We start from the raw sequence: 21,521 nt of genomic DNA on the forward strand, positions 1-21,521 counted from the left end.
ATATCCGAGCTTATTTGTTACTGGGATGGTAGGGTACACAACTCTAGCGGCTAGGAGAGACCTAACCTTAGCAGTTACCCTTTTTAAAATACTGAGGGGCTGGCTGATAAACCCTGCCATTCTAGAAAACATAAGCCTGGTGGTGCCGAGTGAGGGCGCGCGGGGGCTGCGGCGCCGCGCGGGCCGGCAGTTCAGCATACCGCAGGCCAGGACCAACCTTTTAGCGCAGGCACCTATGACCAGAGCCTTGAGGGTGCTTAATATAGTAAGTGAAATAGTAGATTTGTACAGTTGTGGTTTGGGTGAATTCACCACAGTCACATTAGGCATTATTTGTTACAATTAGAAATGGATAAGTACTTAGTTATGTTTTATGTTTTGCTTACTTTTTGAGAGTTTATGATTTATGTTTTATGTTCTTATTTTATTAGTGTTAGTTTAATTTGTATAACGAATTAGTCTTCTGTAAAGTTGTACAATATTAGTAAATAAATAAATAAATAAATAAAAATTCTTGCTACTCGACACTAGATGGCGTACACAAATTTAAGTCCGTTTTCTGAGATCCGACCTGCCGACAGTGGCATTTTGGACATTGAATAGGATAGTAAGGATAGACTAATCTGTGTTCATGAGGTACATCTCTATAAAAAAAACATTGTAAAAAAAGTTCTTTCGAAACTGTCATCCTGTGATATGTACGTGAAAATTTTATTTGTGAATTAAATCCTGAATTATCCTTGTTTGTGTGCAATATTTTAAGTTGTTTTAGTTAGAAAACAGTTTAACCATCATGATGGATCACAAAAGTATTCATATTTTTATGTTTGTCGGTTGTTTATGTTCCAGTAATCATGGGTCGTGTGATCCGTGCGCAACGTAAGGGAGCCGGTTCGGTTTTCGTTTCACACACTAAAAAGAGGAAAGGAGCCCCTAAACTCCGTTCCTTGGATTACGCTGAGCGTCATGGATACATCAAGGGTGTAGTTAAGGTAAGTTATAACCTCAAACATTTGTTGACATGTTGAGTTTATGGGTTAGCTAGTGAAACTGATACAGCATTTCTTTGTAGGACATCATCCACGACCCCGGTCGCGGCGCTCCCCTGGCCGTCGTCCACTTCAGAGACCCCTACAAGTTCAAGACACGCAAGGAGTTGTTCATTGCCCCCGAAGGTCTCTACACAGGACAGTTCGTCTACTGTGGAAAGAAAGCCACCCTTGAAGTCGGTATGTAGAATATTCTTGCCTTATTTCCTTTAAAAATATATTTAAATGTTAATTCTTGTTTATATTTTTAGAAATTTTGACATGATGACTTTCACTTACCTACTCTGAATGTTTATGATTACACAGAGGCTCTTTCTGATGATGATAATAAAACATTCTTTAGGTCACAAAATAGGTAGTGGCGCAGTCACTGAAGTTGTTATTAATTTACAGGAAATGTCATGCCCGTGGGTGCTATGCCTGAGGGTACCATTGTCTGCAACCTGGAAGAAAAGATGGGAGACCGAGGCCGCCTAGCCCGTGCTTCCGGCAACTTCGCCACAGTTATTGGACACAACCCCGATGCCAAGCGCACCCGTGTCAAGCTGCCGTCTGGCGCCAAGAAAGTCCTGCCCTCCAGCAACAGAGGCATGGTTGGTAAGTAACTGATACTTATTGAAATACTAAAGTAATTCCCAGACCTAGAAGCAAAATATAAAGTGGAGTTGAAATTAGCAATTAATATTGCAGAATTTGTCTTCAGAATTTGGCAACTATCAAAAGCATGCTTCTGACACCATTGCCCAAGTCAACTTCTGCAATTTTAATTTTGATTGCCAGCACTGCACCCACTTGTGCCTACTGTTCCTTTAAAGACACACACATGTCAAAAAATGATACATAAATTTTTATTTCATTGGCATTTTTCGGATTTTTTATTTTTCCCGTAATAAGTGGGTTAAAAAAATATTTTTGTCATGATGACTTTCACTTACCTACTCTGAATGTGTTTATGATTACACAGAGGCTCTTTCTGATGACACCCAGAAACTATCCATATTGATCAAGATTAGAAGCAACTCAATTTTAAAGCTGTTGCATTCAATTTCAGGTATCGTCGCCGGTGGTGGTCGTATTGACAAGCCCATCCTGAAGGCCGGTCGTGCCTACCACAAATACAAGGTCAAGCGTAACTGCTGGCCATACGTGCGAGGAGTTGCCATGAACCCTGTGGAGCATCCTCACGGAGGTGGTAACCACCAGCACATCGGTAAGTTATTGATTTTACTTTTCTTGTACACAACTTCCTAATCATTGCTAGTTTTCTTTGGTGCTACAGAATTACTTTATCATCAGTGGGTTTGAGATAATACAGCAAATGATAATCCAATTGAAGCTCAATAAATCATATAATTGAATGAGTTCACCATGTAGAATTGATTGTTTACTTAGCACTGTCATTAAAATTAAATGTGTTTGTTTCCAGGTAAGGCCTCCACCGTGAAGCGAGGAACCTCGGCCGGTCGCAAGGTCGGTCTGATCGCCGCGCGCAGGACCGGACGAATCCGCGGAGGAAAGACAGACACGAAGAAGGAGGCGTAAATGTAATGTTTTGCCTAATAAACTACAGAAAACCAATCTATTTTTGATTTATGAACCTGCAATAGGTTAGGTTTATGAAAGGTTCGGAAAACGATGAAAGTTGCTGCTTCATCAGCCATTTCTCCAAGAAAACTAACTTTCATACTTTTTTTTGTGAACTTTCTTACTATTTACATTGAGTCAGACAGTGCTAAATTTGCAACAAGTAAAATATGATCTCTACTAAATTAATGAAGAACTCATATCAGTAATTGCAAAGAATTTCTTGTTCCTATGCCATACTTTTATTAGTGTTGGCTCTTGTCACTGTTGCAGAGTTATAGTACCGCAGGCATTTTTTCTTTCGTACATACAAAGTGGCACGAACAAAAACTTGTACTAGACCCCTGATGGTGGATGACGAAGGCTAAGGAGTAGTGGCGCTGCTTGGGTGATAGGTGTGTGAAACCCTGCATCGCCGATGTGAGTATTTTGTCAATTTATGGTTTCTCTGTACTCTTTCTTTGTTCTGGTAAGTTCATGGAAGTAAATCATGCGTGAAAGCTTTTGAAAGATATAGTGAATCAAGAATTTAAACTTATTTTTATTTGAAAATCTATTATTAGTACCTACCTAAATATACTGACTCAAGTTACATTTTAAAAAGAATCTCTTTTTTTATTATTTACGATGCCGTCGTCAATGCTGAACTCTGAGATGTCGAGGTCGCTATCGTCCTTGTGGTCTTGCTTTGTCTTCGTCGTAGTTTTGACCTGTATGACGGCTTCATCAGTGATGTCGAAGACGGAGCTTCCGAGACTGGTGTTGCTGCCCCCGAGGCTGGCGGGCTTGCCCCGAGGCCCGCGGAGCACGTCCACGCCCCCCACGAGCATGGTCGACGGCGTCTCGTTCCGTCTCGCCAACTGCGACTCGATCGTTTGCTTCAACTCCGCTATCTTAGGCGACGGAGTCGCTCGGGATATAACGTTTATCTTCGTCTCTTCGTGCAGTTTTTTTAGCGGTTCGTTATCAATGCTGTAAAAAAAGATTATGTAGTATTTTGATTATATTTAATTCGTATTACATTTAGTTAGGTAGTATAGATTGTTACCTGGATATATCCCATTCCTCGTCATCAAGATTGATGAGACCTAACTCATACTTTTCATTCTCATTGGTATCGCTTTTCTCTGTACTTTGAGATGGTGAGGCGCTTATTGACTTAGTTTGAATAGCATCCATGTCAAATAACACCTTCTTTTTATTCAAAGAAGATGTAGACGGGGCATTCTTTAGCACACCTTTTGCTTGTTTGGGACTTTTCGGTGCATCGAGAATACTTTGATTTTTCAAAGGGGACTCGACTGCTTTTGTCGCTATATCGCTTTTATATGGTGACAATAATTTGTTACTATAGATTTTATCGTCTTTCACTTCCAGTATGTTGGGATCTGACTGTGTTCGACTTAAATCAACTGAGCTTTCTTTCACAGTTGTTAGTTTCTCATTATAATCCCCGGAAGCAGTAGCTGGTCTTCGAGCTGGTGACTTAATTAAATTATCGATAGATTTTGATCCTTTTGTGAGGAATGTGGAATCATAATACTTATGATCACTCTCACTAGTGTCTGAATCGTCTTCTGATTCTTCAGAAATACTAACTTCTACTACTTGTCTCATTGTTGTGTTAAGTTTATCACTTCTTTCTGGTTTATTAGCGGATGCCTTTGTTGCCAAGACCTTCCGGTCAAAATGAGATGTCTTAGGATTTCGTTCTATCACCTTTTCGGGACTACGCCTTTTATTTACTGGGCTTGTTTGAGCTGAATCTGGCGGTGTTTTTAAAATAGCTATTGCTCTCTTCGTTACCTCACTCATAGACAAACGATTTTCTCTGCTTACATCAGAATGTTTCACTAGAGAAAGTGCTTTCTTTTTTACATTCGTCATCACTGAGGACAAACTGAAAGTCTTCGGTGATTTGGTTGGTGTCAAATATTTCGATTTATGTTCTTCGTTCTCAGCAGCAGCTCGGGTGTCTAAATAGGCCAATATAGAATTTCGAGTTTTTTCGTAGGCAGGATTATTCTGCGGAAAAATATAATATTAGCTTCTCTTATATACCTACCTATTATTATGATTGAATGTTGAACTGGTCACATAGATTACTAAATAAGTACCTAATCACTACAGTAGGGTTGATTATTGGGGTAGGAAGAATGCAGCAATAATTCGTTTATTTTGTACTAGCTGTTCCCGCGAGCTTCGCTTCGCCTTAAAAAGTTTTCCCGTGGGAATTCCAGAATAAAAAGTAGCCTATGTTCTTTCTCAGGGTCTAGACCATATGTATACCAAATTTCATTCAAATCCGTTCAGTAGTTTTGGCGTGAAAGAGTAACAGACAGACAGACACAGTTACTTTCGCTTAGAATATTAGTTAGGTAGGATTGCTTCTTACTTCTACCCCCTTATTCATAGAAAAGTTACAATACGTTTTAACTAATAAACTGTTTTGTCCCTCTCTTTCAAAGAACAAATTGTTCTTTGTCGGAGAGGGACAAAACAGTTTATTACTTAAAACGTTCTGTAACTTCTCTATGAATAAGGGGGTTAGTCTTCCTAACTCTACAGCCAACGAACCTTCTCTACTATTATTATTATTATTTATACCTTTATTTTAAGTCTCTGCTCTTGCATTAGCTTCTTTTGCAGTTTATTAAACTCTTTGTTGCTTACCCCTCCCTTCAATGGGTCTACTCCAGCTAAGGCTAAACGTTGATTTAACTCTTCATTCAATTTCGCACGGATTACTCGGATAGGGCTGAAAATTAGTAAAGTTCATAAAAGTTAAAATCCAAAAACTATTATAATTTTAGCTTAGGCCGAAATAAACACTAACCTATGATGCACGGTTAGGCCATTCTTCTTACTAATGATTGTATCAACTTTGTCTTTCAAGATTTTTGGCTGTTTCTTAACTTTAGCATCAAATTTTAACGGTTTCGCTGGTTTGAAATCAGCCTCTCGTATATTTTCTTCCTGTGCTTCCTCATCCTCACTATGATCATACTTCACCCTAATTTTTGACTGTTTCTTAACTTTTGGATCTAATTTTAGCGGTTTCGCTGGTTTGAAATCAGCCTGTCGTATATTTTCTTCTTGTGAAATATCTTCCTCATCCGCACTATGATCATACTTCACTCTAATTTCCTTTTGTCTAACATCATTTATTGGCTTTTTTGTTATTACTTTTTTTGGAGATGAGCTATAGTTACTATCACTGATATCGTCAGATGAACTAGACTTCATGTTTAGAAGAGCTTGAGCTTTTTGGTGGAGTTCTTCAAGACTCTTACTTTCAGACATCCAACTGGACCTCTTATTCGACTTGGATCTGCTTTTATGTTGATCATCTGTGGTCTTGCTCTAAAATTATAAACATACAAGGACTAAGTATATTAAATTAATGTTTAAAAATAGTAAGGGTTGGGGCATTTTATACGGATACTTAATACTTACATCGTCATGTTTTTCCACCCTATGGTTCTGTGCCTGTGTCTCTGGTTTTTTCTGTCGTTCCTCGAGCATGGCCTGCAGACGGGCGGCCCTCCCTCGCTCTGCCTCGGCCTGGGCGCGGGCCTCCTGCGCTTCCTTCGTCACCTGGTTCAAAGTATCCACCATCTGTTGGTACTGCTTTGTCTGAGTTTCCACTTTTTGCATCCATTGCAGAATCTGCGCCTCAAATTCGTTACTTTTGTTCATTTTGTCTCTTTCTGCTTCCAAAATCTAAAACATTCAATGTATTACGGTGACATATTCTAGTCCTGTTTAATTAGTATTTTATCACCGACTTACCTTACTTGATATCTCCTCTTTCAGTAAATGAATTTGATGTCCTTGTTCCTGTATTGTGCTGTTTAGTTGTTGTATCAATACTTTTTCATGGTCAATAGTGTTTTCAGTTTTCTGCTGATTCATTGTATTTATGGTTTCGAATATTTGACTCCGAAACAAATCCATTTCTTTACTGTATTTATCGCGTTCTTCTTTCTTCCACTCTTCAATTTTCTCTAATAGCACAGTGTTATCTGGGGCTGTTGTATTTTCTGCATCTCCATTACCTTTAATATCTTCAGAGACAAGATTGGTGTTATCTACATTACTCGTTATATTATTAAAGTCTGGGGTGGTTGGATGGGTATTATTTAAATTTGTAATAGTCGTTTGCATTTCTTGTAATTTCGACCTCAATTCCATTATTTCTTCATTCAATTTCGTGTGATCATTATTATTGCAGCTATATTGGTCTTTTACATCTGTATCTTTTTCAGGATGTTCCATCATATTTGGATGCCTGCGGTTCATATGACTTTTAAGATATAATTGATTTAAGAATACCTTATCACAAAAATTGCACTTATTGTATTGATGTGATGAATCTAACAACGACGTAGCCGGATACATTTCACCGTTGTGAGACAGTGTTTTAAGTATCATATTCGCGATATTATCGTGACCATAGAAGACCTGTGGAGGCTTGAAGTTATGTTTTGACTTTCTTTTCAGCTTCCTTATTTCTTCATCTCTCTCTCTTATATCTTTTTTGGCGGCTTCCAGATCCTACAAAAAATATTTGTCAGTTATGTTTTGAAAATTGCAGTTTTTCTATCAAGGTAGCCGATTCTGAACCACTCGCGTTTCGAGTGTTGGTTAATTGGTAACTTTAAAGACGGGTGGTCTAGAATTGCCGCCTCACCTGCATAACGCTGGTGAGTTGGTCGCGCAGCACGGCGACGCTGCGGTCGAGGTAGCGGCGGCAGAACTGCTGGTACTCCAGCGCCAGCTGCGCCAGGCGGAACAGCTTCACCACGCCCGGCTCCAGGATGCGCACGTCGAACTCCGACTCCAACACGCAGTCCACGATCTATGATGAAACAGTAAAAGTCCCTTATTGCTTATAGTTAGCAATGTCTATTACGATCGTTTTATCAACTAGTTTTAAAGGGTGGGGAAGGCTAGGAGGGTAGGGTAGGATAAGGCGGTATGAAGTTTGCCGGGCCAGCTAGTGAATTATAATTTTTATGGATAACGTGAATTTTAAGGAACCAAGTGGAATAATATTGGAAAAGGCTTTACTTACGTCATTCAAGTTTTGCTCAATAACAAAGAACTTGCGATCTTTTACTAAACTTTCCACATCGATGCTTCCTGTAATACAATATCATTATTATAATTATATGTATATAGTTATTAGTGAGGTGAGTAGACTACTCACTAATAACTATAACATTAATGCTTCTTTGTCCTTAGTGATAGGTACTGTTTATCATTAGCACTGGTCGAATAGTTTGAATCGTAATGTTATTTTATCAATGTATATATTAGTGTTGCCACGAATAGTGAATTGGCCGAATACCGAATACCGAATATTCGGCGACGCTGCCGGCCGAAGCGCCGAATATTCGGCCGCCGAATATTCGGCGCTACAACCTGTTTTTTTTGTTCCTGGAACTGCTTTGAAGAAGTCGCTACAGATTATATGAGAAATGCTAATTATTAGGAGGCAGAATGCTGTGGCAAACGAGTTGAATTTTTATTTGATAATAGTTCGCCTAGATCGGATGGCCGATGCTTACAAGTAGTGGTCAGCAAACAAAAAACAATACCCGAACCTTTTGAAATTTGCAAAAACTTATCTTTCTTCACCTGGAAGTAGCGTTTATTATCACGACCCATCACGTCCCCACTGCTGGGGCACGGGTTTCCTTCCAATGAAGGAAGGGTTTTAGGCCTAGTCCACCACGCTGGCCAAGTGCGGGTTGGTGGACCCCAACACAAGCAAGCTTGTGCTGAGAGAGTTGTCGGGTAAGTGGGCAACCCAACTGTCAGATGTTTTCAAGCCGCCCGAAGGCCTCTGTCTAAGCTTAACGACTGCTGCTGAAGCTGCAACCGGGACCCACGGCTTAACGTGCCGTCCGAAGCACGGAAGCGTCCAGAAAAGCACCACTTGAAATTGGTCACCCATCCAATGGCTGACCGTGTCAGTTGTTGCTTAACCTCAGCAATCAGTTACGATCACTGAGAACCGCTCGACTACGGACGCTACGGAAGTAGCGTTTATAGTGAGAGGATATTTTTTGAGGATGGTTACAATCAAAAGGGCAGTCGTGGGCTACCAAAAAATGCTGAAATGCTCGTTTTTATCCAGCACAACTTACTACTGATTAATTTTAAGTACTAAAATGTTGTGATTTGGAAATAAATACACAATTTTGATTAAAATAACAAGTAATTTTTTTCATTATTTACTATTCGGTATTCGGCCCGAATAGTACGCACTATTCGGCCGAATACCGAATACTGAAAAAACTGGCCGAATAGGCCGAATACCGAATAGTTGCCGAATATTCGTGGCATCTCTAGTATATATCTACCTAGTTTGTTTTCATACTTATTTTATTCCAGTCTAAATGCACTCGGGGCCTGTGTGCATTAAACACGAATCCAGTTTCTTCCGCGAGTTTGGCAAAATTGTGGTGAAGATCGTGTGAAGTTTTAGTCGCCATTCTGCGGATTCACGCAATAACTACACTTTTAACTAATTTCTATCACATATAACACGTGCTTTTCTCACAGTTAGTTTTAGCTTCCATTCATTTTATTGAACATTTCATTATTTTAATTTCTAAGGTAAACTTCCCGATAGGCGGGCAAAATAATACTGTTTGTTTACACTCTGGTTGCTTAGCAACGCAACGTTAAATGTGGGGAGAAAAAAGTTTGCATATGTTACTAGGTTGTTATCAATAAAACAAAAAAGTTAACGCGGTCACAAACCACTTTGCTTGATATAAATTTTATTGGTCCAAGTTACATAGCATGTTTCATCGTTGATCTATCGTTTTACATCTAGGAGGAGCAGTCTCTTAAGGTTAAGGGCTAAGGGAGGCCTAACAACATGCAGAGATCACTACGTTTTTTTTTTGTATTTTTTTATGCCGTTGGCCATTTCTAGGTGGACTAGGATATAAGAAATGTGTGCAACGTTCAACTCGATACACAAAGCGTGTACTCAAAATATGCAGGCGTCCAAAAGTGACGTGGTAAAACTGAATATTTTGCATCCAGCACGCGCTCTGTGCTCGGGTTTATAACTTTGTACAAAAGTAAAATTTTTGAGTATAAAAATAATAAAGAGCATCGCATTGGCAGAGATCGTGAGTCCCATGGTTCGCAGCCGAGGTCGGTGGCGGTGAGGTGATGTCCTGTGGAAGGGGCGGTCTACGCGGCGGGCTTCTCCTCGGTGGCGGTGGTGGTGCCGGACGCCACGGAGCCGGACTCGTCGGGCGACGCCTGGCACGCCAGCGACGGGAACTTCTTGTACAGCTCCGCGCGGTATTTAGGATGACTGTCAAATTTACACCACATTAGCGCAAATTTAAGATTGCAAACATTACATTTGTACTCAAAAATGACGACCGAATGGCGTAGTGGTTAGTGACCCTGACTATTGAGCCGATGGTCCCGGGTTTGATTCCCGGCTGGGGCAGATATTTGTTTAAACACAGATATTTGTTCTCGGGTCTTGGATGTGCCCGTAAAATGGCAAATAATATTACATTGGGACTAACTTAACACTCTGGCGAAAAGTGGGTGCAGCAATGCACCTCTCCCTACCCCGCAAGGGAGTTGTTTTTTTCAAAAATGACGTTTCTTACCTGATACCGTATACAATAGGGTTGTAGACGGCGTTAGCCTTGGCGAAGAGCGATCCCCAGATGGTGGCGAGAGGAGTAAGTGGGGCCCCGTCCAGCACGCCCGTGAAGTTGATCACCAGGTACGGCGTCCACGCCATGAACCACAGCGAGATGGTCATCAGAGCAACCTGGAAACGAGCGCTGTTAGTAAGTTCTAGGAGACCAGTGTTAATTGAATAAACCGAATTATTGAGGGTAAGTTAACCTTTGCCAATTTGCACTCAGCGCTGGTGTTGGCAGCCTCGGACGATCGGAGGGAAGCGACGTTCATCTTCTTGGCCTGTTCCCTCATGCCCTTCTCGTGAGCAGCTACGGCCTGGAACGAGAATTGATGTTAGTATTTTTATGCTACAAGCATTTCCCAAGTGGCAAACCTACTAAGTATAAGCAAGATCAAGTGTTGCGAAATTACCTGAACAATGAAGAAGTACGAGTAGATGATGAGCAGTAGAGGCATGAAGTAGACGAAGACGGCGTACACGAGGATGTAGCTGCGGCTGAACCAGTCCTTGCTCAGGTAGTCGGTGCCGCACGCGGTCATGTTGCCTTCCGGGACGTACCTGTATGGTTAAAATAGTGTGAGAATTGTTTCTGGAACATTCCAGTAGAAGCAACATGACAATGAATCAGTACCAGCGGGGCTATTCTTGCTAGACGAAATACAAAGTTTTGAAGCGCTGCTGCGCTAACCACGACTCTTCTCTCATTGCAATAAGCGTACCGATTGCATTATATCACTGGGAATCGATCTTCGTATTTCATCAAATAAGATCAGCCCCTCAGGCCAGAAAGCCCTAGATATTGTATCAAAGCCAAATACACACTTGTTCCATCCGAAGAATGGCGCGAGGGTCCATGCGAGCGAGAACAGCCAGATGCCCAGGATGCGCAGCAGAGCTCCGTTAATGGTCATGGGCTTGGCCGCGATACCCTTCACGATCACGTTGTACCGATCGAAGGCGATCATGGTCATAGTCCAGATGGAAGCGCAACCGAAGAGAGAGCCAGCACACGCGTACAGTTCACAAGCCAGAGGTCCTGAAATACAGCCATTGGTTAAATTTAACTGCTGCTCAAGAGACTCAGGATAGACACAGTAATATTGCGGCAGACTTACCGAAAACCCATGTTTCGTTATAACAATTTACGACCATAGGCGGAGACATGCAGCACATCATTAGGAAGTCCGAGAAAGCTAGATTTACTACTAATAGGTTCGATGGGGTCTTGAGGCTCTGAAATGGAAAGGTTGTTTGTCAAAAATCTTAAAAAAGTTACGGATTGAAGTTAACTATATTTATGGATAACTGATTATAATACCTTTGTCGAAGTGAAGATGTAGATAACCATTCCATTGCCAGTAATCGAGACGAAACCAAGAACACCAATCGTGAAACCCAAAAGTCCGTGCCAAAGAGGATTCATAGGGGGGAACTGGTACCTGTGCACAAAAATAAGACATTTTAAACCGGATAACGAGGAAGAAATTCACTCAAATAGAAAGATAAAATTTATGATCCCTCAAGAGGTCTCCTGAAGGTTCTCTAACTCACCAGTGGGGGTCGATCATGTGGATCATGTCGGGGAGGACCTTGTCGACGACGGTCTGGTTGGAGGCGCCGTAGGCCGCCACCTGGCCGCCCCACGCCTGCAGCGCGGCCATGCCCGGGCCGGGGTCCATGTTCGCGAAACCCATGTCAGTGTCTGTTGTTACCTATAAAAGAGGAAACTGTTATAGGGAGAAAGTGAATTAGGTAGTAATAAAAGATAGAGACAAGAAAGGCAAAGCGATACGAGATATCTAACGTTTACGATTTTTTAACACATGCTGGAATTTTTTGTAAGCACAACTTCTTTCTTAAAACAACTTTCTTCAAGTAACTGAATCTAAAGGAAAGCGTGATAGAGTTTTTTGGTTTCCAATTCTCACCTTAAAAGGTCCAGGGTAAGGGGGACTACGAGATGGTTATTACCAAAAATACTGAAGAAAATCGTAGCACGAACTACTCCAGTCTTTAGTTTGATAACCTATCTCGAGGCGGGGTGCCGAGGTAGCGGGGGCTACTCGACTTCTGCTGCCTGCGACCGACTTTTATAACTATACACCCGGGATTAACTGTGACGTTGCGTCTAAAATCAATATTCATAATTAGATATATGCCTCTAGCTAAGACGATGAATACATTACCTACTTGGATGTCTTTATACAGGACCGTATTCAGGAAAATTTCAATATTTTATTTTTATTTCTAACTAGCGGTGCCCGCGAGCTTCGCTTCGCCTTAAAAAGTTTTCCCGTGGGAATACCGGGATAAAAAGTAGCCTATGTTCTTTCCCAGGGTCTATACCATATGCATACCAAATTTCATTCAAATCCGTTCGGTAGTTTTGGCGTGAAAGAGTAACAGACAGACAGACAGACACAGTTACTTTCGCATTTATAATATTAGTTAGGATGGCAGAGGTTTGTAGTCATCATCATCAGCCTATAGCAGTTCACTGCTGGACGTAGGCCTCTTTCAATACACGCAACTGGAAATGTGTAATAGCTTTCCTTATCCAGTTATTTCAGATAATTTTGCAGTGCCTAAATGTCATTATGTATGATAGACGTGACATATGCACTCACGACTGTAATCCCCGAAGGGGTAGTAATAGGTGACTCACACCCACCCACTTTTCGCAGCACATTTGTACTCACATGATAGGTTGCGAACCATATCGCCGTTTTGGAATGAGTTCAATGCACTTAGGATACTAGAATCTAGATGTGCAGGTTTCCTCACGATGTTTTCCATCACCCTAAGAGCACGTGGTATTATTGTACATAAACTCCTTAATTGAAAACACAATTGAATGAATTTATTGGTACAGGCCAGGATTTGAACCCACGGCCTCTCGATTGAGAGGACGAGGCCTTATCCATTACGCCACCACCGCTCTATTATGTATGATAAGGTACATTTATACTTATTTTATCATGAAATCCTATGATGAATCAATGTTGAACCAATTCTTTCTCTTTTCACACTTTTGTGCAAAGTGCAAATTCCTTATAAGTACATACAGACGAATTATTGAAGCTTACCGTACCTACTGCCTTAGGTGGTCTAAAGATCTGACGATCACAAGAAGCTTCCAAGAGGTGATACCGGCAAAAGCTATGCGAGGTGGTAATGAAACTAATGTTGCAATTTGTCTTGATATAACTACCCTACCATTGCGCCTACCGTAGCTATTCCTTCCTACAGGGTTCCGCTCATCTCGCATAATCTTTATTGACCAAAACTCATTTCGCATAACTCGTATGGTCTAAACTTTTTTGGCCGAACCATCACTTTGCCAAGACTTATGTGGCATAGGGCTCGTTTCGTCTAAAACTCTTTAGGCACAATCTTTAAACACCTAAGTTTCGTTTGCTCAAATTTATGTTCGTCTATACCTATGTATAATCTTGTTTCTCCTAATGTTATCTTAATAAATAATATATTAAGTATGTAGTAAATATACAAATTGTGGTATTTTTCTCCTACATCCCGAAAATCACGATATTGTATGATCAAAAAATCGAAAGTTAACGACCAATATAATTATTACAAACCCCATGAGATCGAAACCTAAAAATAGGTGCGACGACGAGCAAAGCGAGGAGGAGCGTGTTAGGTGCACATGTTCATCAAAACCAAAGCGAAGCGCATCGAAGCGGAGCGGAGCGTTTTCCAAACAAAGGAAACAATACAAGGCACCAGTTTGCGCTATGTAGGGAGACGCTCCGTCAAAGTTAAAGCCAAACGAATATTATTACTTTGTATAAACCTATGCCATAGCATTATTAGGCTATTCAAGATTTGACCATACCATTATTAGGCTAAACAATGTTATGCGAAATAACTTTTTACTAAACGAGATTTATGCCATACGATTTTCGGCGTAACGAGACTTTGACCAAACGTTACTATGCAATACGAGATTAGGCAAATAAATCTTATGCCAAAAAAGGTAGAACCCTTCCTACATGCAGCAGTCGCAGCGTATTAGAGGATGGTATGGAAGATGTAGGGGTAGAAGTACCTGGCACGCACAAAGTCCATCTCTGTTGTTCGTATTTCTTGAATAATGCCGTTATGAGGCCACTAAGCTCACTAAGAACTGAAGGAATACTTTCTAACAAGATTAGACGCAGGTTCGCATGTACCTACCTTGTAGGTACTTAGAGTTCCGCCCTTTGTGTAATAGCAGAACCATTTTCAAGATCATAGAATTATAATCTTATAGGGTACTGCGCACGTATTATGTACAATACCTGATCCTTCTTCTCTTGGTGCCATCTTATATAGAGGTAGTATTCTCTCCAGAGGCCGCTCGGGACAAGGATGTAGTGTAAATTACCAGATTGGGAAGCATACCTATACATATTTTTCATTATATTACCCCCTACCTATCTGTCATAGATTGTGCACGCCTAGAACTAGAACAATATCGATTGCCGTGTAGGACTATCAGTTGCCCGAGCACAGGATTCGAAACCTCCGTTTACGTTGCGTATTGGTTGCGTATCGTTAAATGTCACTGTCAAAATGTAAGGCAAATTTGTCAATTCCAAAAGTGGCATTTGTTTTTTCCATGTTAGGTGGAATTTCACCAAACGCTAAATGTATTTAGTAGCCTGTCATACGTCTGTCAGTTAGCACAAAATGTATTTAAAATTTGATTTAAATACGTTTAACGTTTGGTAAAAGCGACCCTTCGTGTAGATTCGAAAATAGTATCGAATCCTATGCTGGCGCCACGGCTTACTTTTCATAATAATTTGTAATAAGCTTGGTTAGGACCTAGGTAGATACCTCTTTTCACATTATCGTAAGTACCGACGACGACCTACGGTGTTCTGGTTGATCAGAATGAATAGTTAGTTAATAATAGTTAGTAAGTACTACTCTTTACTTTACCTACTTCTACTTTACTACCCTCACTGCTTATTGAATGTTCTCGTTAGAAAAGTAGGCAGGTACCTACCTACTTATGTTCCTTTGGTTTCCTTCACCATAACAGCGATCGGTATACTTACGAGCGGTGGTAGCTCAGTCGGGTAAGTGCCCGCTTCTCACGTCGGAGATGCGGGTTCGAATCCCGGCGCTGCCGCTGACATGTAGGTACTTACCAATGAGTTCTTTGAATTTAAGTACAGTGTATATCCATCGCTCTTACGGTGAAGGAAATCATCGTGAGGAAACCTACATATCTAGATTTAGCACATCTAGATATGTGGACTCATCAAACAGCAGTGGACCAGCAGCGGAGTAGGAAATGGTCCAAGCTTAGGAAGGCAGTTTAGACCTTGTGGATATGCACAAAGGTGCCATTCGAGAGAGCCAGTTGCAGGTACTTACACCGCCACGGAGAGAATAGATAGGTATTCTTACCTATCATAGAATAACGAGTAAGTACCTATGCAGTACTATGCAGATAAGTTTCACCTGATGGCAGACATGTCCCTATTCGACGGGCGACCTCATACCTATACAATTATATGTACCTACTTATTCCCAATTTAAAAAGAACCGGAGTACCGCAAATCTTGAAAGACGCTGTGGTGTGGTAGTCATATTAACTAAGTATCCATAACTCCAAACTCTCTCAACACAAGCTTGCTTGTGTTGGGGTCCACCAACCCGCATTAGGCCAGTGTGGAAGATTAGGCCTAAAAAACCCTTCCTTCATTGGAAGGAGACCCGTGCTCCAGCAGTGGGGACGTGATGGGTCGTGATGATGATGAACTCCAAACTAAACCGCAGATTTATTGGCAACAATATCAGAATGGCAGCCGTTACAATGCTAAGCAGTTTGTGGTCCTGAAGTGTGAGTTAGTAGAGGAGTACATTGCGGGTCTGCATGGTTGATACCTAGGTAGGTAGGTATACCTACGTGTAAAACTTACTAATGCTAATAATATTAAACAACACATAATACCTACACAGGTTTGTGCTATTAGCTATCTGCTCCTAAAACTCGTCCTATTAAAAGGGCGAGATAGCATAGGATGAGTGAGCTCTGCTCTTCTATTCGCAGTAAGTATATTCATATTGTTTATTTAGTCTTGCCATACAGGTAGTCAACCAAAACTGTAGTAGCCCATGGCGACGTTGCCAGCAACGGTATACAAGCAGTTAGTATTGAAATTTATGGAAAGTACCACGTAGGTACCTAACTATGTAATTACCTCACTTGGCGACTGTGTGACTACGGCACAAAGTGATGTTGTTCCCATGGTCGAAGTTCCCATGTTGTTCAATACATTGCGCCGCCAATGGCATCCTAGTGAGGCAAGGCTTATAGGAAATATCATAGTGGGTATGAGAGCCCACAGCTTAAGTTTTATTACTTCTATTGCCCATTGTATGTACTGAACACAATATCTACCTGCACAGCGTCCCGGTACGTTCCCAGGACCGAATGTAAATATTGTTTTTATTCTGAGGTTTCAACAATAATCTGTGATATCTTGACCACAGAGTACATTGTAAAAATTATGACATTGACTTCTGACAGAATTTTTGATTGTTTTGCAACGTTGCCAGAATGTTACAAAAGTAACATTTTACGTTACTTTTGACCCTCTTGTGTTACCTCCATGTTACATGACTCAATATGTTATATTTGTGTTACTTTTTAGATTTTCCAGGAAATAAAAAAAAATGAATGAAACGCCTCCAAGAATGATACATTTTTTTGTTTGTAACGTTGGCTTGTACTTGATTTTATGAATAGGCTATGTCTGAAAAAATTGAACAACGCTCATAATTTTTCTGATGATAGGAATAACCCTCCGTATCATCCTAAAAAAATCTCAGATTTTTCCTATGCGTCAGTAATTTTATAAAAATAAAAACATTTCAAGTTTCACAAAACGGGGATATGATGGCACTTCAGGACTTTTTCCATCGTCTCTATAGGCATTAAAAAAAATATGACAGGTTTTGATGTGACGTTGTTTGGACTTTGTAGGTCTATGGATAGACGTGTGACCAAAGAGTATGTAAAAGCTGACGCCTGTCAATTTTTTCTTTTTTATTGCCCATATATTTTTATAGAGACGATGGAAAAAGTCCTGAAGTGCCATCATATCCCGGTTTTGTGAAACTTGAAATGTTTTTATTTTTATAAAATTACTGACGCATAGGAAAAATCTGAGATTTTTTTAGGATGATACGGAGGGTTATTCCTATCATTAGAAAAATTATGAGCGTTGTTCAATTTTTTCAGACATAGCCTATTGACTAACGGTGTGAAAATCTATCAACTTCGTCGTGCCGCATATTCACTCACTCGCGTGAGTCGAGTGTATTTCACAATCTTCCATCTCGGTTTCTTGGCGTGCGAGCAATTGAGTCGAGTGAGGTTCACTCTAAGTTCTGTCTGACTAGCAGTAAATCGATCAGTCGGAACTTTTTTCAAAGCACCTATGTGTCCTTGTTTTTTTTTTTGTAATTTGCGTTGTGATTTGTTAAGTAACCTAAAACCTGTTGCATTCATTATTTTAATCTAATAAATGAGTACGTTTCTATAGAATCAGTAATTTAATAACAAGTCGTGTTTGCAACTGAAATAAGTTTTCACTGACATTGACTGTATGTTTTTGGCTTGTTTAAATTTTACCGAATATGACAGGAAAATTAATAAAATTTTTGTATAATAAACTGCCATAATAAGTATTGTATCGGTTTCCATATAAAAAAATGTCATGTTACTTTTCTCGGGAAAATGTTACTTTTTGATCTGATTCGTGTTATATTTGACTATCTGCCACTGGCAACACTGTTGTTTTGTTTACATTTTGAATGTGGCTGTTCGTTTAATATTTTTATTTTATTTAATTTACAATGGATTTCAATGACCAAATCGAGTCGAGTGGAGACGAGGAGGAAATAACGGCGGAAGCTGTACTGAAAACTCTTTACAACGCCTGGCAAAATGAACGTCTTTCGCCAGAAATTCTTCCACATTGTAATGAAATGGTTGAATGTATGTTGGGGCAGATTCAGCACATGGAGCGAAACATTAACAAGCTGCCCAAGACTGATCTCCGTGCTTCGATCCACAAGATGGAGCTGAGTCGCATCAAGTACATAATTTGCAATTACTTAAGAGCGAGGTTATGCAAAATCGAAAAACACTGTATTCCTATCATTAATGAAGAAAGGCAAAGAATAGAGTCGGGAACCAACTATTTAACACCATCGGAATACAAATATGCGCAAGAGTACTTGTTGAATATGGAAGGTCATTTTAAGTCAGTTGTATTAGATAAAGTACCTGGCAATATGCAAACATTTGAAATGAATAAAATGGCAATTTATCCTAATTTACAAAGCCATGTCTTTCTGAAAGCAAATGAGACAGTAAATGGCGTAGTATTAGATCTACCTGGGGAACAGGATGAAGAAATTGATTTGGAAGGTTAGTTGTTCAGTGCAATTGTAGGTAAGCTTAGGTTTAAAGAAATATACAAACCATAATATTTTTCTATGCATCATAATGTAGTTATTCCTCAGTTATTTCATTATTGATGTATATGTCTCTGATGATATTTTATAATGTATTCTTTATTCTTTTACAGAAGGCTCACAGCACATATTGCTGTATAAACCGGTCGCTGATCTTGTGAAAAGTGGAAAGGTTCAACTAATATAAATAATAAAGCTTCAATATTGAAATTATATTTTTTGTATTTTTGCTTGGATAAACGCATACCTACCCATTTGTTAGACTAGATCCCAATATTTCAGCATTGTTCAATCAGTGTACCTATAAGAAAATTATTATTCTGAGTATGAATCTCGAACGCACCATTTTTATTCTGAGACAGCGATAACAGATTATTACTGAATGTCAATTAGACATTGACAGAGATAATGTCAACAACACAACAACTTATGATGGCAAAAAATCGCAACGGAACGGAATAAACAAACAATAATAAACTTAATACAATAAGTTAAAGCAAAATGATTATATTTCTAAGTGAATTGCAGAAGGACCACCTGAATTTAGTCATTAAACAATCACCTCAAGGTATATTTTAAATATTAATTGTCTTGCAACTTTATAGCCTTAGGTTAGTTTACTAATATTTTGTATTATACTTTTCAGTTTTAGTGGACTTCTGTAAGCTAGCCATTGATTACCTGAGTAATGGAATCAATCATGCAAAATATTCTACTGCAGCAAGTATGTTTTCGAGTATAATTATACGTATTTTACTTTCAAAATTCTATACCTATATTATACATGTTATTTAATGTATTTTTCAGATAAATTTGATACTTCCATTACTAATATCCAGAACTTGGTACATGCAATAGTTTTTCTTCTTGTTGAAGGATCTAAGCACAATGTAAGTACATAAACCAAATGTATAAAAAAAACAATAATATTTTATCTACATAACTAGACACTGTAAGGGATAACTAGAGCCATACAATATTCGGTAACTTGAATTTATGCTATTCCTTTTGTAATAGATATATAGAATAATAATACATTGGCATCCTTGATTGTGTTGCATATGAAGATACAAGGGCAAAATAGATTAGAATTTCAAGTATCTTCTTTAGTTAGAAATTAATTTCAGGACAGTACCACTCCATTATCATTGCACACCATCATTATAAATTATGCAAACACAAAATTTGAGGTCCACAACCCATGCATCAAACCTTTATTTCCACTGCACATGTTACTGTTGAAGAAAAATAAAATATAGTATCCATTTTCTTTTACTTCAGTTATCAGATTGTGACTTCAAGTCATCTCTGGCTATAGCTGGGTTTCCTGCGGAGCATCAAGAAGTGTTGATCAAACTTTATAATACTAAGAAGTCTGAAATATCAGAGTGCCTGCATGTACTGCAGCAGGCTGATCTGGTTTATCAAGACTTGACTTGGCGAATGGAGGTTGAGGTAAGTCAATGTTACATTTTCACACCATTCTTGGGAGGCTTAAAATAAGAACAATGCTAAACTTATGCTTTTTAAATCAATAAAATTTGAGATTAAACTATTACTAACCAGAAAAATTAATCTGCTGACTAAGCTTTACTTAATATTTTATCAAATGTAAATAAAATTATTGAGATTTAATAATGGAACCTAAAACAGCATGATTTTTATTTATAACTTTAATTTGCTGAAAATGTACCTGAGTTCAAGTATTTGAGACTCAATTCTTGCAATGACATAAAATAACACTGAAGTGGCTTTTTTATTTTGATGATTGTTTTATAATGTGCAAAAGATACCATTTACGGGTGTATGCTAGTGAAATGAATGTAAACTGTGTATGATGCTTACCATTTCATTATTTATAATACAATATAAATGAACATATATCTAATAACAAAGAAGAAAATCTATTTGGTGAGTTTAACAAGAACCTAATTAACTAACACCACTTTTGCTGCTCTGATATTATCATATCATAGAAAAAATATTAAATATCTACATTTAATTGAATACTTAGCATTATTCTTTGTTATATTTTTTATATTATTCAACAGGTGGCCTCCAGGTTCAACAATGAGACTGTGAAACCAAATATTTCAATGGATTTTGTTCTGATGAAGCCTAAAAAAATTGTTCCAGAGAGTGCTTTAAATTGTGTTGATTTTAATAGTACTAAGAAAGAAACTTCAATAATGGAACTGGATATTAATAAGTCAGTGGAAGAGGCCACAGCTGCCAGTCAGTGTCAGAATGTCATCAGTCACATACTGCTGCAGTGTGATCTACCTAATCTGCTGCATTTGACCAACCAACTAGACCAAGCACTGAAAGAATCTAAAAGCCAGCATGTCCGTAAGGTTAAAAGTGCCCTGAATTAGCCCAGGTTAACCTGTCATGTCCTGGGAAATTATAGACAGTAAAATAATTCTGCTGTGTAAAATGTGTTGCCAAGTGGATGTCAAGTAATCAGGAGTGCATTGCCATATTTTATCTGTTTTTGCACCTAACTAGGTATATCTTATTAAATAAATTACTTTACAGTCGTCGAAATCTAATAGGCCTGTTTTGACAGCTACACAAATGAAAATGGCGAAATCTGATCCGTTTTGCAGCCACTAACCAAACCTATTTTTATTTAATGATAAAGATGTTCTAAATAAGGGAAAAATATTTAAAAAAATCTAAACCACATT

General features: G+C 39.1%; 5 protein-coding genes across 8 annotated transcripts; 3 read left to right on the forward strand and 2 right to left on the reverse strand.

Annotated features, from left to right (window-relative positions):
* Window positions 1-548: 548 nt before the first annotated feature.
* LOC105388328 (60S ribosomal protein L8) lies at window positions 549-2,627 on the forward strand. 2 transcript variants are annotated; one of them, NM_001305488.1, is given in 7 exon segments: window positions 850-992; window positions 1,073-1,229; window positions 1,443-1,508; window positions 1,511-1,522; window positions 1,524-1,646; window positions 2,101-2,259; window positions 2,476-2,627. In NM_001305488.1, coding segments are annotated over 7 exon segments (771 nt in total). In that variant the 5' UTR covers window positions 850-854; the 3' UTR covers window positions 2,592-2,627.
* Window positions 2,628-3,229: 602 nt separating this feature from the next.
* On the reverse strand, window positions 3,230-9,305 carry LOC105388340 (cilium assembly protein DZIP1). Its single transcript, XM_011559228.3, has 9 exons — window positions 9,022-9,305; window positions 7,711-7,778; window positions 7,327-7,494; window positions 6,426-7,190; window positions 6,090-6,356; window positions 5,470-5,996; window positions 5,241-5,391; window positions 3,682-4,658; window positions 3,230-3,605 (listed from the first exon to the last, which is right to left on the reverse strand). The coding sequence occupies exons 1-9, from the start codon at window positions 9,134-9,136 to the stop codon at window positions 3,230-3,232; spliced, it is 3,414 nt and encodes a 1,137-aa protein (XP_011557530.3). The 5' UTR covers window positions 9,137-9,305.
* An 85-nt stretch (window positions 9,306-9,390) lies between these two features.
* On the reverse strand, window positions 9,391-12,416 carry LOC105388327 (opsin-1). 3 transcript variants are annotated; one of them, XM_011559213.3, is made up of 9 exons: window positions 12,258-12,416; window positions 11,881-12,041; window positions 11,648-11,768; window positions 11,445-11,562; window positions 11,152-11,365; window positions 10,740-10,887; window positions 10,533-10,643; window positions 10,289-10,455; window positions 9,391-9,978 (listed from the first exon to the last, which is right to left on the reverse strand). In XM_011559213.3, exons 2-9 carry the CDS (start codon window positions 12,021-12,023, stop codon window positions 9,852-9,854), a joined length of 1,149 nt encoding a protein of 382 aa, XP_011557515.1. In that variant the 5' UTR covers window positions 12,024-12,041; window positions 12,258-12,416; the 3' UTR covers window positions 9,391-9,851.
* A 5,734-nt stretch (window positions 12,417-18,150) lies between these two features.
* Window positions 18,151-19,044, forward strand: LOC105388326 (DNA replication complex GINS protein SLD5). Its single transcript, XM_011559212.3, has 2 exons — window positions 18,151-18,784; window positions 18,945-19,044. The coding sequence occupies exons 1-2, from the start codon at window positions 18,208-18,210 to the stop codon at window positions 19,016-19,018; spliced, it is 651 nt and encodes a 216-aa protein (XP_011557514.1). The 5' UTR covers window positions 18,151-18,207; the 3' UTR covers window positions 19,019-19,044.
* A 181-nt stretch (window positions 19,045-19,225) lies between these two features.
* Window positions 19,226-21,409, forward strand: LOC105388323. Its single transcript, XM_011559211.3, has 5 exons — window positions 19,226-19,399; window positions 19,478-19,555; window positions 19,639-19,721; window positions 20,113-20,286; window positions 20,883-21,409. The coding sequence occupies exons 1-5, from the start codon at window positions 19,333-19,335 to the stop codon at window positions 21,204-21,206; spliced, it is 726 nt and encodes a 241-aa protein (XP_011557513.3). The 5' UTR covers window positions 19,226-19,332; the 3' UTR covers window positions 21,207-21,409.
* The last annotated feature ends 112 nt before the right edge of the window (window positions 21,410-21,521 follow it).

This window comes from Plutella xylostella, chromosome 15 (genome assembly GCF_932276165.1).
Source record: "Plutella xylostella chromosome 15, ilPluXylo3.1, whole genome shotgun sequence".
Lineage (NCBI taxonomy): Eukaryota > Metazoa > Arthropoda > Insecta > Lepidoptera > Plutellidae > Plutella > Plutella xylostella.